This window comes from Carcharodon carcharias, chromosome 11 (assembly GCF_017639515.1).
Source record: "Carcharodon carcharias isolate sCarCar2 chromosome 11, sCarCar2.pri, whole genome shotgun sequence".
Lineage (NCBI taxonomy): Eukaryota > Metazoa > Chordata > Chondrichthyes > Lamniformes > Lamnidae > Carcharodon > Carcharodon carcharias.
In genome coordinates, this window is record NC_054477.1 from 155,655,745 (window position 1) to 155,670,226 (window position 14,482).

General features: G+C 41.4%; 1 protein-coding gene across 1 annotated transcript; it reads right to left on the reverse strand.

Annotated features, from left to right (window-relative positions):
* Positions 1–12,329: 12,329 nt before the first annotated feature.
* LOC121284112 (40S ribosomal protein S15-like) lies at positions 12,330–12,701 on the reverse strand. The gene has a single exon (XM_041199206.1). The coding sequence runs from the start codon at positions 12,684–12,686 to the stop codon at positions 12,330–12,332; it is 357 nt and encodes a 118-aa protein (XP_041055140.1). The 5' UTR covers positions 12,687–12,701.
* Between the last annotated feature and the right edge of the window lie 1,781 nt (positions 12,702–14,482).

The following is a 14,482-nucleotide window of genomic DNA, read 5'->3' on the forward strand; positions in this document are numbered from 1 at the left end:
GATGATGACCATGAAACCATTGTTGTAAAAACCCATCTGGTTCATTAATGTCCTTTAGGGATGGGAATCTGCCACCCTTACCTGGTCTGGCATACATGTGACTTCAGACCCACAGCAATGTGGTTGATTCTTAAATGCCCTCTGAACAAGGGCAATTAGGGATGGACAATAAATGCTGGCCCAGCCAGCGACACCCACATCCCATGAATGAATTTTTAAAAACCAGACCAGTTGCCGATGCAGGTCAGCGAGCAGAAGGGGTGGTGAATTACCAGAGTTTAAAGCAGTTTATGTTTTGGGGGAAATGGCACTTTATAGTTGGAAGAAGAAAAACCTCAATGTGTTATAAATGTGATCTAATATCAAACTCAAGTGCCAGCTCCCAAATGGATGATGAATCCAAAGTCAGCATTGCAGTTGCTCTAATGACGTTACCCATCATGTATTATAACAGAACCTATCAAATTCTTATCAAAGCAACAAAATAAAGATGACAGAGAAGAAAAGGCTAGATTAGCTTTCCAACGTATCAAAAAAGACAGTAATCTAGAGTCAGTCACTGACAGCTGATAGGATTCACTGCCACCCTCAGGTGATATCATCAGTATCTTGCTAAAGACAATCAGATACCAAGAATGTGTGGCATATCACAATATCTATTTTTGTTGGCTTTCCCTGTCTAGGTTTTCAAACTGTCAAGGGAAAAAATATATATAAAAAAGACAAGAGTAACACAGACTAAACTTTTTGATAGGACTGAGATGGGAAAGACAGCTGTCAGTCTGGAGTGGGGTGGAATGGTGGAACTCAGCTGCTAAACTTAATCAGGAGAATTAAAAAGCTAATTTGTAACATTTGAACTGAAGTTTGTGCATGATTGAACAGGCAATGGTGTTTGTTTGACCTTTCCTGGTTTGGTTTCATTGCAGTGGTGCCCCGGCTAATCTTTTAGAAAGGGAGCCGTAGCTTCAGAGCTGGGATTTTAGACTGACTCTATCCCAGGATGACACAGCATTGGAAACTGTTCCAGTACTGCCTTGGTGGAGTGGGAATGTGGGACGCATGTTTTAATCTTGTGCTTAACTTTGTATGTGTTTCTGCAGGCCTCCCACCCTCCATAAACATCAGCTCATCCAATACTGTGCTGCCGATAATCTAACTTGCATCAAGTCCCATTCACCCAGTACCCCTGTGCTTACTGAACTACATTGGCTGGCAACACTGCAAATTTAAAATACTCATCCTTGTGCCAACGCCTTTGTAGCCTCCTCCAACCCGACAATCCTCTGAGATCGCTGCACTGCTCCAGCTACCTGTCCTCTTGCATATCCCTGGTTTCCTTCACCCCACCATGCCTTTAGCATATGCAAGTCCATAAGCTCTGGAATTCCATCCCGAAACCTCTCCACCTCTTTCCTCCTTTAAGACGCTTCTTAGACTCTGCCTCTTTGAACAAACCTTTTGCCACTTGCTCTAATATCTCTTTGTATAATTCAGTCTCAAATTTTATTTGATTCCATGAAGTGCTTTGGGATGTTTTGCTGTGCTGTACGTGCTAAATAAATGCAAGTTTTTGTCGTAAAGTAGTTTATTAAGAGTCTGTGAATGTAAAATTGGTTGATGATCAGGCAGATACCAGTTGACACCTGCTATGAATGCAGGTTTGTAAATGCAGCCAAGTGGTTATGGTACTGGGTTTGTAACCCCAAGATCAAGAGTTCAAATCTCACAATGGCAAACTATGAAACAATGTAACTTCATCTGAATAGGAACAGATGGAAATGTGTTTGTACTTGAAAGAGTTACAAAAGAGGACCATGGAGATGCCTTGGATGGAGAAAGCTATTTATCCCATAATATGCATCCTTCAACTCTATTGAAGACTCCCCTAGCCTACTTACCTAATCCACTGAGAGAAAGTTTTGTAAAAGCACTCTTGTTCACAAACATAGTTAAACAGTATGTCCATCATCCCTTGAATTGCTTTTTCAACCTGGCCTTCCCCCCTTCTCCCCATCGCTCAGTCTGCACAGAAACCATTGCCTTCCATATCGTATTTTGATTGATACAGTCGATGATTTTCCTTGTAATCCTGTTCCGTAGAATGTGATGCATATTCCAACACTCATGCATATTACAAAGGGATGAATTAACATACCATCTTTTTGAAAGGTATCTGCATTGCTGAAGAATATACATTTGTTTCAGTTCTGACATTTTTAAGGCACTTTATTCAATTTAGTTGAAGAGGTCATTTTCAGCTTCAATCTCTGCAAATTTCAAAGCATGATGTGCCTTCTAATTAATGATTTTAAAGTGTAAATATTCTTTGTTTGAAAAGGCACAGATGGCATTCTGTTCTTTTATTATTGAAATATAATTTGAATACCTGAATTTACAGTCTTCAGAGTCAGGCTAATTGTTCCTTTATTATATCCACCTTTTCTTTCTGTAAAGAAAGATAACTTGCATTTCGCAAATGTCCTGCTGGAAATGAAATGTACACTTATGAAATGTTGGAGGTGTGATGGAAAGATTTGCCAAGTAGACATGTCAATTATTGCTTTTTATATATTAAGAACTCTGAATGGTGATCCTGGTATAGAATCTGCTCATGTTTGTGATATGCTAAGATATGCTGCTATGATTGGCATGAGAACTCCAATCTCCAGCTGTTTGTGTCATCAGTGACATCGCATTACTACACTGATAATAGCTGCCAAACTTAGATCATTGCCAACATCTTTGAGAAAACAGAGGATAAAGACCCCTCTAAGTTGCTCGAGCCGAGTTTGTGTTACAGAGGTGCACTTTATTTCTATGGAGACGAATGGGAGATGCATCCACTTTTGCATTGAACCAAGCCTTTTTCACCTCGTTTGAAATTTTTTTTCCCTGAACATTTAAGAATAGAAGAACGTGCATGTATACAATGGCTTTCAGTCTCTCAGGATACCTCAAGGTTCTTTACAGACGATTAGGTAATTTTTAGTCACCATTGTACAGTAGGAAAACAGGTTACTGCTGGATGGTGTCAGTACTGGTAGATTCTCCACAAACTGCCTTTTTGCAGCAAAGTAAGGGATGTAGGCTCTTGAGATGGAAGGGTGGCCATACATTTTGTGGTTTCTCTCTCCTGTGGCTAAGACTTCTCCTCAAGGAAAAATGCGAACACACTCATATATCAGTTAGCACACCTCTGTAATTCATTAGGAATGTAATGAATCTTTGGAGTCAATTTTAACCCCCAACGCTTGGGGAACAAAATACTCGGATCCGGCAGCCTGACTCCAACACAAATCCATTCACACCCCTCTCAATTTTAAAGTGCAGCAGTGAATGAGGCTCCTGCAAAAAGCAGGCGGGGCCTAATTAACATTTTAAAGTTGCCTGATGACATCATCTGTGCCATGACTTACATTTAACAGTGCCTGAGGGCAGAGGGGGAGCCTGAGTTCTAGGATTCCCAGCAGCTAATCCAAGCCAGAAACTTGCCAGCTCATTGCGTGACAGTAAGAGCAGGATTGTTTCCCCCACCACCATCCACCACCACCCATCCCCTCCCCTACCCCAAGCCCCTCAGGAAGCCTTCGGCCTCCACCAGCCGCAATCTCCAGCCTTATCCCCTGATATCAATCGTCCTGATTGCCAACGTCCCCACTCTCCCCTCTTGATCACTGTCTAGAGCTCACTTGTCAGTGCCAAGAACCACTCCCAAGGGAGCCTGGCTACAGCTTATGGCCCGCCTGTCAGGCTGTACATTTGACTGGCTACCAGGTGGGATGCACCACTGCAGTCTGTCAACTCGGTCCTGCTGTTAAGGTCAGTCACAGTCCCCCACTCCCTCCCTGCTCCCAGTTAATATCAGGGACTCTGTAACCTATCATGAATCTGACCACACCATAGTTGATGTTAGGTATGGCTGCAGCAAATTTGTGTGCTCACAAACACGTTCCACATGTTCTTGGGAGACAGGATAATGGCATAAAGCCATCATGGAGTTATTCTCAGCAGCTTCTTGGTAGTTGAGTTGGAAGATATAAAGAGTTTACTAGAGGCATTGGAGCTACTTTGCTCAAGGATAAAACAGTAAACGTTGGCAATGGCTGTGGTTGTCTCTAAGAATTATCAATTAGTGCCTGTATTTGAAAAATAATCCTGATAATTAAAGTAAGAAGCCATTGTCCCCATGAAATTGTGTGATCATTCAGCCCCTAATGTCTCTCGCGCATCCCCAATTTCACGTGTTCCACCACTGGTGGCTGAGCCTTCAACTGCCTGGGCCCTAAGCTCTGGAATTCCCCCACTAAACCTCTCAATTTCTCAACCTCTCTCTCCTCCTTTAAGACAATCCTTAAAACCCATGGCTTTGATAAGACTGTTAACCATCTCCCCTAATATCTCTTTATGTGGCTCGGTGCCAAATTTTGTTTTATAATTTCCTGAAAATTGCCTGTTGATATCTTGTTACACTAAAAACATTGAAAAGTCCGAGGAATACTCTGGTACAAAATTTCAACACTAGGAGTCCAGATGCAATGATCAAGTGGTTCCTTTATTACGCATGCGGGGAGCAAATGCTGGGCAATCCAGGCACTTCTCCACCAAGGTTCAAATGAGCACAGTTTATATATTTTTTACTATCAGTTACAACTTAATGGTATTAGTTAAACAAAGGCCACAGCACAATGACCCCTCGGTGGGCTGATAATTGTGTTCTTGTACGGTAATTGCAGTGCAGAGACTGGGTATTGTCCTTTTGGAGACAGCAATGAATGTATGTTTGTTCTATACAAAAGGTTTACAGGGGCTGACTGGATGTGGTTCGAGGCCATCAAACGGTGTGAAATGGCCTTCCCCATTTCTTGATCGAGTCATCCCGTGTCCCTGCCTGTGTGTGACTCCCATTTCCTAATTGCAAATTTACAGCTGAGCCCTTTGTACAAGTTTTTAGCTTTCATGTAAGGCTGTGATTGTCTGTGTATACTTTGGCACCCTAACTGCTAGTCCTGGCTGACACTGTAAAATAAATCCAAATTTTCTGCACCTTAAGCATTATATATAAATACAAATAGTCATTGCCCAGCCTGACTAGGGCCTTGGGTTTATGTAAACCAATTATTTAAACAAGCAGCAAACAACCAGTGAGAACAGCACTAAAATGAGGAAGGCATGAAAAAAATCACAGAATTGTTACAACATAGAAGGAGGCCATTTGGCCCATCATGCTTGGGCCAGCTCTCTGAATAAACAATGCACCTGGTGCCACTCTCATGTCAGCTCCCCATAACCCTGCACATTCTTCCTTTTCAGATACTAATCCAACTCTCTCTTGAATGCCTCGATTGAACCTACTTCCACGATGCTCTTAGCAACACATTCAGATCTTAACCACTCGCTGAGTGAAAAAGATTCTCCTCATGTCTCCATTGCTTCTTTTGCCAATTACCTTAAACCTGTGCCCTCTCATTCTTGATCCTTCCACCAGTGGGTACAGTTTCTCTGTATCTACTCTGTCCAGACTTCTCAAGACTTTGAATACTTCAATCAAATTTTGGGAAATGATGGGGAATAAAGGTTGCAATCCCTCTTTCGCTCAGGTCACACTCATAAGATTGCAAGTTACAATTCTTAGAATTTCAAGGTAGTAAAATTGCTGAGATTCCCTGGGCTCTGGGAACACAGGATCTCAAATTTACAAGCACCTCAGCCTAATCACAAAGCAGATGATGATGTAATAGCATGAAACAATTTGGAAACAGATACAACAAGAGAGATCACCTCACCCCTTCACTTATAACACACAGCCACTTTCAAAGGCAGTTCTGTCCATTGTGACTTTAATCTCCTGCTAACAAAAACCAAAGAACTAGTGATTTGGCTTTTATTTTCCTCCCTGTGCTGTATCCTGTTCTAGCAGCACGAGACTCAATTCACAATGCAAGGCAGCGTCATTAACAAAGCGCAGGAACTGGAAGGCACAAAACACATCTTTACCAGCCTGAATGCTTGCTTCCTGGGTGAACCACCTCTTGTGTAATCGAGCGGAGCGATCAGACAAAAAAAAACTCACATCATCTTGTCTAATTTTGACCAACAAACCAGTCTTTCATCAGGCTGTACAGAAATTCCCAGGAATGTAAGCAAATGCCGGAAGGTTTTCTTTTGAAAAAAATGATCTTTTATCCCGATTTCGTCCCTGTCTTGTAATGTGATTAAGGCAGCCTCCCGTTTCAGAAGGCCAATGCTTTGTGCTGTGGTGGTCCTGGTCGTGGAGGTTAGGATGCACAGGAGGGTCATGACCCAGTAACCAGTTCATCGTACAGGAAGTCCTTAGGTAAACAGCCATCATCCATCTGATGAATGGGACCAAGCCAGCACAGACATCATTGGCTTGGCAATGAGCGTATGCAGATGGACTTAGCATGCTCCAAAGACTCTGAGTTGGAGACCTGGTCCGGCCAAGAAATGCAGAGGATACATCTGAGACAGTGAAAGTGGACAGTGTTCAGCCTTTTGTCCTGTCTTGCATACGTTGTGCAAATGTTGAGGACACAGGCTTGGTGGGTCCACAGTTTGGTAATCTCCGTTAGGCTGCTGTTGTTCCACACTCCCTTAATCAGCTTGGACATAACAGTTGCAGCCTCTGTGGGGTGTATGCTGGTTTCAGCATTCAGTCACAGGTTGCTGGTAATTGTGGAGCCTAGATATGTGAAGCTATCGACAACCTCCAGCGTCACATTGTCAATGCTGATAGCCAGCTTTCCCTGGCTGTGGGGTCATACGAGGGGCCACAGTCTCAGAATAAGGGGTAGGCCATTTAAGACTGAGGGAGGAGGAATTTCTTCACTTGCTAAGGTGATGAATCTTTGGAATTCTCTACTGCAGAGGTCTGTGAAGGCTCAATCATTGAGTACATTCAAGACAGAGATCAAGAGGTTTCTAGACATTATAGGCATCAAGTGATGTGGGGATAGAGGGCAGTATGGCAACATTCTGAACCTGACACAATGACACAAAACCAGGAGGGAATGTGAGTTGTGAGGGGGATGCAAAGAGGCTTCAAGAGGATTTAGACAGGCTAAGTAAGTTGGCAATAACATGGTGGATGGAAAATAATATGAAGTTATCCACTTTGGTAGGAAAAACAGAAAAGCAGGGTATTTCTTAAATGGCAAGAGTTTGGGAAATGCTGTTGTCCATAAGGACCTGGCTAAGTCACTGAAAGCTAACATGCAGGAGCAGCAAACAATTAGGAAGGCAAATGGTATGTTGGCCTTTCTTGCAAGTGAAATTGAGTATAGGTGTAAAGAAGTCTTGCTACAGTTGTATACAGGCTTGATGAAGCTGCACCTGGAGTATTGTGTACAGCTTTGGTCTCCTTATCTAAGGAAGAATATACTTGCCATAGAGGAAGTGCAACCAAGGTTCACCAGACTGACCCTTGGGATGGCCGGATTGTCCTATGAGGAGAGATTGAGGAGACTGGGCCTATACTCTACAGTTTAGAGGAATGGAGATGACCTTATTGAAGCACACAAAATTCTTACAGGGCTCAACAGGGTAGATACAGGAAGGGTGCTTTCCCTGGCTGTGGGGTCTATACGCGGGGATACCGACTCAGAATAAGGGGTAAGCCAGTTAGGACTGAGATGAGGAGGAATTTCTTCACTCAATATGGTGATGAATCTTTGGAATTCTCTACCCCAGAGGTCTGTGGAGGCTCAGTCATTGAGTATATTCAAGACAGAGATCAAAAGATTTCTAGATATTAAAGATATCAAGTGATATGGGATAGTGTGGGAAAATGGCATTGAGATAGTAGATCAGCATTGATCTAGTTGAATGACAGAGCCGGCCTTAGGGGCCAAATGGCCTGTTCCTGCTACAATTTCCTATGTTCCTGTGACAGTGGTCCTCCCGATCGTCAGACCAAACTCTTTATAGGTGTGAGAGGGTCTGTCAGTCTGCTGCTGAAGGTGTTCCTCAGTATGGAATGCTAGTGTGACATTGCCAGTGTAGAGCAACTCTCTGATGAGGACTTGGCGCATCTTTGTCTTGGCCCGCAGGCGCAGTAGATTGAACAGCTTTCTGTTAGTTCTGGTATGTAAATGGATGCCTGCAGATGACCTGAAGGCTTATGACAGCAGCAAAGAGAAGAATATGCCAAAGAGAGTTGGTGCTAACCCTGTTTGACCCCGCTGCAGATTTCAAAGGGTTCCAATGTTAACCCATTATAGCTGACTTATTCATGATGTTGTCATAGAACGAGGAGTCTGCTTTTTATCCCGATTTCATCCCCGTCTTGTGACGTGAAGACATCAGATAAGGTTTGCAAGAAAAGTTTATCAACAGCAACTGCAGCCTCTATCTCCCTTTCCCCTCCTCGGTGTTGGATTCAGTGGTTGCGTATTTATAAAGAAAAAAATCTTTTAGAGGCTCACCATAAAGGTGTGTTTTTATTTTAGTGACATTTGGTGCTATGCTATTATTTACATCAGGAGCTCTCAACTGGAGGTTACAGTTCCTCTAGGGGCCCATGAGTAGCTCACCATCAAAAATAACCACAGAGTGTGTGGACCGCAAACCTTGCGCAAGGTCTACAACTTACTCCGATGTACATGCAGATGTACATGCAGATGTACATGCAGATGACCGCATTGTCATTTAATTCAACCAAATGCCAGTAACTCAAGAAGGTTCACAGCTGCAAAGTGTCACTAAGTTGTTCACCCCAGCCTCGATCTGAGGCCCATTTCCCTCACCCCAGCCTCAATCATTGGGATAGTAGCATAGTGACGATGTTATTGGGCTAATAATCCAGAGGTTTGGACTAAAGCATGTATTCAAATCCCTAGGGGAATTTAAGTTCAATTAATGAATTTGAAATAAAATGCTAGTCTCATTAATAACAATCCTGAAAATGCAGGCTTATTGTAAAAGGTTGGTTCACTACTGTCCTTCAGGGGATGAAATCTGCCCCTCTTACCTGGTCTGGCCTACACGTGACCTCAGATTAACAGCGATGTGATTGACTCTTAACTGCTTCTGAAATGGGCCTGGCCTAGCAAACCACTCCAGTTGTACCAAACTGCTACAGAACAGCACTGTGGGTGAGCCTACACCACATAAACTACTGTGGTTCAAGAAGGTGGCTCACCATACTTTCTCAAGGGCAAAGCAACCAATAGCCAATTCAAAAAAAAAATCAGGTGCCCAGCACATTAAGAAAGTATAAGAATAAAAATCTATGTTTAATGATGTATTTCATTTTTAAGCAGGAAGAATAATTGTGTTGTGTTATGAGGGCGTCATGGAATTCTGAGGTACACCTCTGAAGCAAAAGGTTTGAGAGGCCCTGATTTACATTGATGGAGAATTGCTGAGACACATTCCTGCTGATGTTATAGAACAGCTGTAGCGATGCCCTAAACTACAATAACTGCCTAAAGCATCTTTCAGTTAATCAATACGAAGATGCAAATTATTGTCATTGATGCGGAAGTGGCAAATTCCTTCCTCAACCAATTTGGAAAAGGGTATTTTTTTCCTCATGCCCACAAAGGGCAAAAGACAAACAGATACTCCCTATGAACTGAAATGAACACCTTATGATAAAAGTATGATATCTGGATATCATAAATATTATATTTATAATGCATACAGAAGGAGGCTGTTTGGCCCATCATGTCTGTGCTGCTGATTATCTCAATCCCAAGCCAGTTGGTGAAGAATGAAACCGGAGAATAATACTTTGCTTGATAATAGGTTTATTCTCTGAATACAGCATTATGTATGTCAACCTCCTATCTCCCCACTCAGCATCCCAGCAATCTCTCTTTATATGTGATCTCTAAATATTTAATTAAAGATGCCCTTCAGCTGTGTAGCTTAACAATATATTGAATATACCATTAACACTGGCTCTTTAAAAGAGCTTTCCAATTAGTCCCATACCCCTCTGCTGTTTCCTTGTACCCCTGTAAATGCTTTTCTTTCAAGTATATACAATTTCAACCTAAACTGAAATCATTACAAACTCTTTTGACTGACACAATACGATACAGAGTATTATTTTACTAATGATAAAATAAAGTTTGGCAAAAGTCATATTGCAGTCGGCAGACCAATCGTTGTGATTCATTTAAATCACAGAATCTTTTATAAAACAGCAAATGATCTCAAAATTCCCCTATTTCAGGAGGAAACCTTTTAATTGGGCCATGCCGATATTGAAGTGTTTCTAATTGACGTTGCATATTCTGGTAGATTGGCCAGGTGGCTGTGTGGCTGGACTAATAACCAAGAGACCTTGAAGTCAGGTCCTCCTGATCCACAAGAAAACCTCAAAAAAAAACACGAAAGATAATCTGGCCCATCACTGGGTTTCACTGGCTTACCATTGTCCAGACACTGAGCGACAGTTCCAAAATCAGCAGTAGAAATCACATTGGATGAACAGGGTTAAAATAAGGCCCATCGTATTTATATTTTTGAAGCAAAGGAACAACTGAGTGACAGCTTTTGCCCTGGTAGGCTGGCTGCCAGAACACTAATATGGCCTGTTTTCTGTAGCATGTGCTAAACAATCCACCTGAACAAAAGCGAAAGAAACTTCTTAAAGTGACGTTAAAGCGCTGTCCATGATATTTACTTTCCCCAATGCAGTCCTGACAGGGGGTAAAGCAATGTTGGCCACCTAACGTACTGTGGGGTAATCATGACCCAATTTGACCCCATGTATTCTCCAGTTGGCCCCTCATCATCTCAGCTGTTCCCAGCAGGAAAGTGATTAGGAGTGGGACATCTGGTTGCTCTCTTTTCCCCTGTTCCATTATCCAGAAATGCTTGCACCAATTATAGTGCCCTTATTGTGTTGCCTGATGTCTGCTGGCATTTATCACTATGAAAGCCCTATCCCGTATGGAGCATGTTACCCGTAACTTTGTTGTTTTCCAAAGAATAATGAGCTCAGCAAACTGAAACCTCAAAGGCCAGAAGAAACACTTTAAACTTGGTGCAATACCCAAGCATTATTAATTCCCATAAGGTGACACACACACACAAAAATTGTACGGTCCAATGCTACAAGCCTACATACTGAACTATGAGTCATGCTTGGAGGTGCTCATCCAGGGAATCACAGATAGGCAGCCTCCATTTTTGTTCTGTTGTTTTCAATAGACAGTAATATCATGGATAAAAACAAAAAAACTGCGGATGCTGGAAATCCAAAACAAAAACAGAATTACCTAGAAAAACTCAGCAGGTCTGGCAGCATCGGCGGAGAAGAAAAGAGTTGACGTTTCGAGTCCTCATGACCCTTCGACAGAACTGGTTGAAGGGTCATGAGGACTCGAAACGTCAACTCTTTTCTTCTCCGCCGATGCTGCCAGACCTGCTGAGTTTTTCCAGGTAATTCTGTTTTTGTTTTAGTAATATCATGGACTGTATGTGAGGCATTCTCCAGGAATGTGGCTGGCAGCTCAAGAATTTTTTAAATTGCCTTGATATCTTACATAACCAAGAACAAGATAGATCTCTGATCCGTCACACTGGTAAACATTGCCATTAAAATACAAAGAGAGAGAGAGATAAATTTGATATGAATATCTTATAAATGATAACATTGTCCACATTCATTTCTACCCTGCATTGTGTAAGTCACTAAAGCCCCATTCTAAGTGTCTTTTTTATTCTTACAATATATTCAGTTGAACTATTCCCATCAAAATCCCAACATGATCTGATTTTGCCCAAAATCTTTTCAAAAGAAAAGCTTCACAAAAGATTACCAACTCTTGAGTGGTTCAAGACAGATTGAAATACTCTGGATAAGAAATAGGAACTATAATATCCTATGAAATGTTATATAAACTTCGAAAAATTGTTTTGGGATTTAAATCTTGATAATTTGTTTTAATTGAGACTCGCATAATGAGTGCACAAAAAAAAAAGCTAAAAATGAGGGGCAGATTTAAAAAGGATTAACCCAGATTGGATGGAACGGAAAAGCAAATAATTACTGTTAAACTGAAGCGTGAGTTTAGTAATTAAGTGTGAAGAATAGCAAATTATCAGGTTTCGTAACAGTTTGCTTGTGATATGAACATGGTCAGTTTTGGGAGTAATCGGTAAGCAAATGGGAAATGGCATCAAGATCATACAACAAATTTGTGAAGTGCCTTGCAAAAGTATTTCGGAGCTGAGGTGGGTGGAAGATGACGGATGTGTATTTTTGGATGTATTTTCAGTGGTGTTTCTTTGCATCACAATATAGGCACTCCAATTAAAAGGTAAGGTATTTTTTTTTTTACTGGAATTACTGTTTACTTCAGAGGGATGAACCTGGAGGAGTGAGTGGCACCAATACCAGGTCTGCCATGCTTGACAGGCTTGTAGGTGATGGAGGACCCTCCAAGATAATGGCCATTCATTTCAGGCTTGATTTCAACCTGTTTAAAGGTTTTCCCATTGTACACACCAACCATACTGCCGACCATCTCTGGGAGGATAACCCTATCCCAAAGATGAGTCTTGACAACCTCTGGTTTCTCCATTGGGGAAGCTTCCTTTACTGCCTTGCACAGCCTTTTCAGGAGGGACTGCTGTTTGTGGTGAAGGCCTCTGTCCACACGCTTACGCTGACGGGCACAGTACAACTGCATAGGCTGTTCGTAGGACATGTCGAGGAGCTGATCCAGGTCAACACCTCTGTAGGTAAATTTCCTGAAAGTTCTTTGATCTTCTGTTGCACTTGGTCAGCCATTTTCACCCGGTCTGGAGTGGGAAATGTCTAGAGGCAAAGTAGTGGATAGAAATCGCGGAGACAGTTAACTAAAAGGGTAGAAGAAAAGGGCCAGCAACCTAATGACTTTGTAGGTGGGCCTGGGTCAGAAAAGACCTGAGCAGGCAAGAGGGAAAGGAAATGTTGTACACAACTGCATTATTGCTGAGATTTTAAATTATTTCAGAATAGGGGTTTAGGAGACAATATGTCACCCAAGAAATGGTAAACTGGTGATGGGATCATTCACTGATTGATTTCAGCTTGTTTGCAGGTAAAAAAAATACTGAAGCCTTTTTCTTAATAAATTTATTAAATTCAAATTGCATAATCCTTCAGGTAGCAAAGTGTCAACTTGAATGGAATAGGCAACAACTTGCTGAAGACTTCAATAACATTACAGATTTCAGTTTCATATTTTAACTCCGAGATCTTGCACATATATGAGAAATTACATTAATCCATCTGCTCTTAAAAGATCTTGGACATCAACTCGCCTTAATCAGATTCTCACCACCCCCCTCCTTAACCATCATATTGCCATTTGACCTTTCCAAATAAATTCAAAGCTTTGTAAATTTCCATTCATGGCCCATCCCTATTTGTTATTTTGTCTATAGGAATGGCCAGTGAATAGGCAGATTGGCGTTTTATTGCTGTTGATAGAAACATGGGGTTAGGCATTGTTCTTTGCAATGTTAGCATGTAAACAACAACTTCCATTGATATAACATCTTTAAAATAGTAAAATGTCCCAAAGGTGCTTCAAAGGGGCATTAATAGACAAACACAACGCAACATTGCTTGGTTTGTTATTTATTTTAAGCGCGACGAAAGCCCTTTTTTTTAATTCATTCACAGGGTGTGGGCATTAATGGAAAGCCCAGGATTTATTGCCTATCCTTAATTGCCTCTGAGGAGGTGATGGTGGATTACCTTCCCGAGCCATTGCAGTTGGTCATGATACAACAGAGTCGCTCAGCCATTTCAGAGGATAATTAAGAGTTAACAATATTGCCATGGCTCTGGAGTCACATAAAAGCCTGGTCCTAAAGGACAGATGAGTTTTTAGGGAAAAACAGTAGTTTTGTGGTCATCATTACTAATTCGAGCATTTTATTCCAGGTTTATTTAATTAACTGAATTTACATTCTCAGCTAATATGATACGATATGTATGAACTCACATGTCTGGATTATTAGTGCAGTAACATAATCCCTGTTCTACCACACTGTAATGTGTACTGGATTAAAGCTGGCACTAAAATGGGAAAGAATGGAACCTTATTAGAATGCATCAAAAACAGTGTACTAATGACACACTCAATTCTGGAATGTTGAGCGAAACAGTGAGAAGCTTGATAATTTTTACTCTGTTGTTACAACCACCCCCTCATGCTGCTCTACACAGATAGGCACATGGTCAAATCACAGAAATCGTGTTTGTAGTCCATTACACTTACACAATTATTTCTTCTTCCAAGATGCCTGCCCAAAGTGTCATTGTATTTTCACATCTGATTTGCTTAAAAAAAAGCTCTGCACCTCATCAAGCTAGAATAATTGATAGAAAGTTCAAATACTAGCTTACTATTCCCTGAAAAGTGTAGCTTCAACCTGTAACATTGTTATTTATGTAGTAAACGTAGTGACATTAACTTACTGTGTACAATTTTCCAGTTGATTACTTTAATAA

Coding starts and splice junctions, on each gene's coding strand:
- LOC121284112 (XM_041199206.1), bottom strand. CDS start 12,686: ATGTCCTACGAACAGCCTATGCAGTTGTACTGTGCCCGTCAGCGTAAG.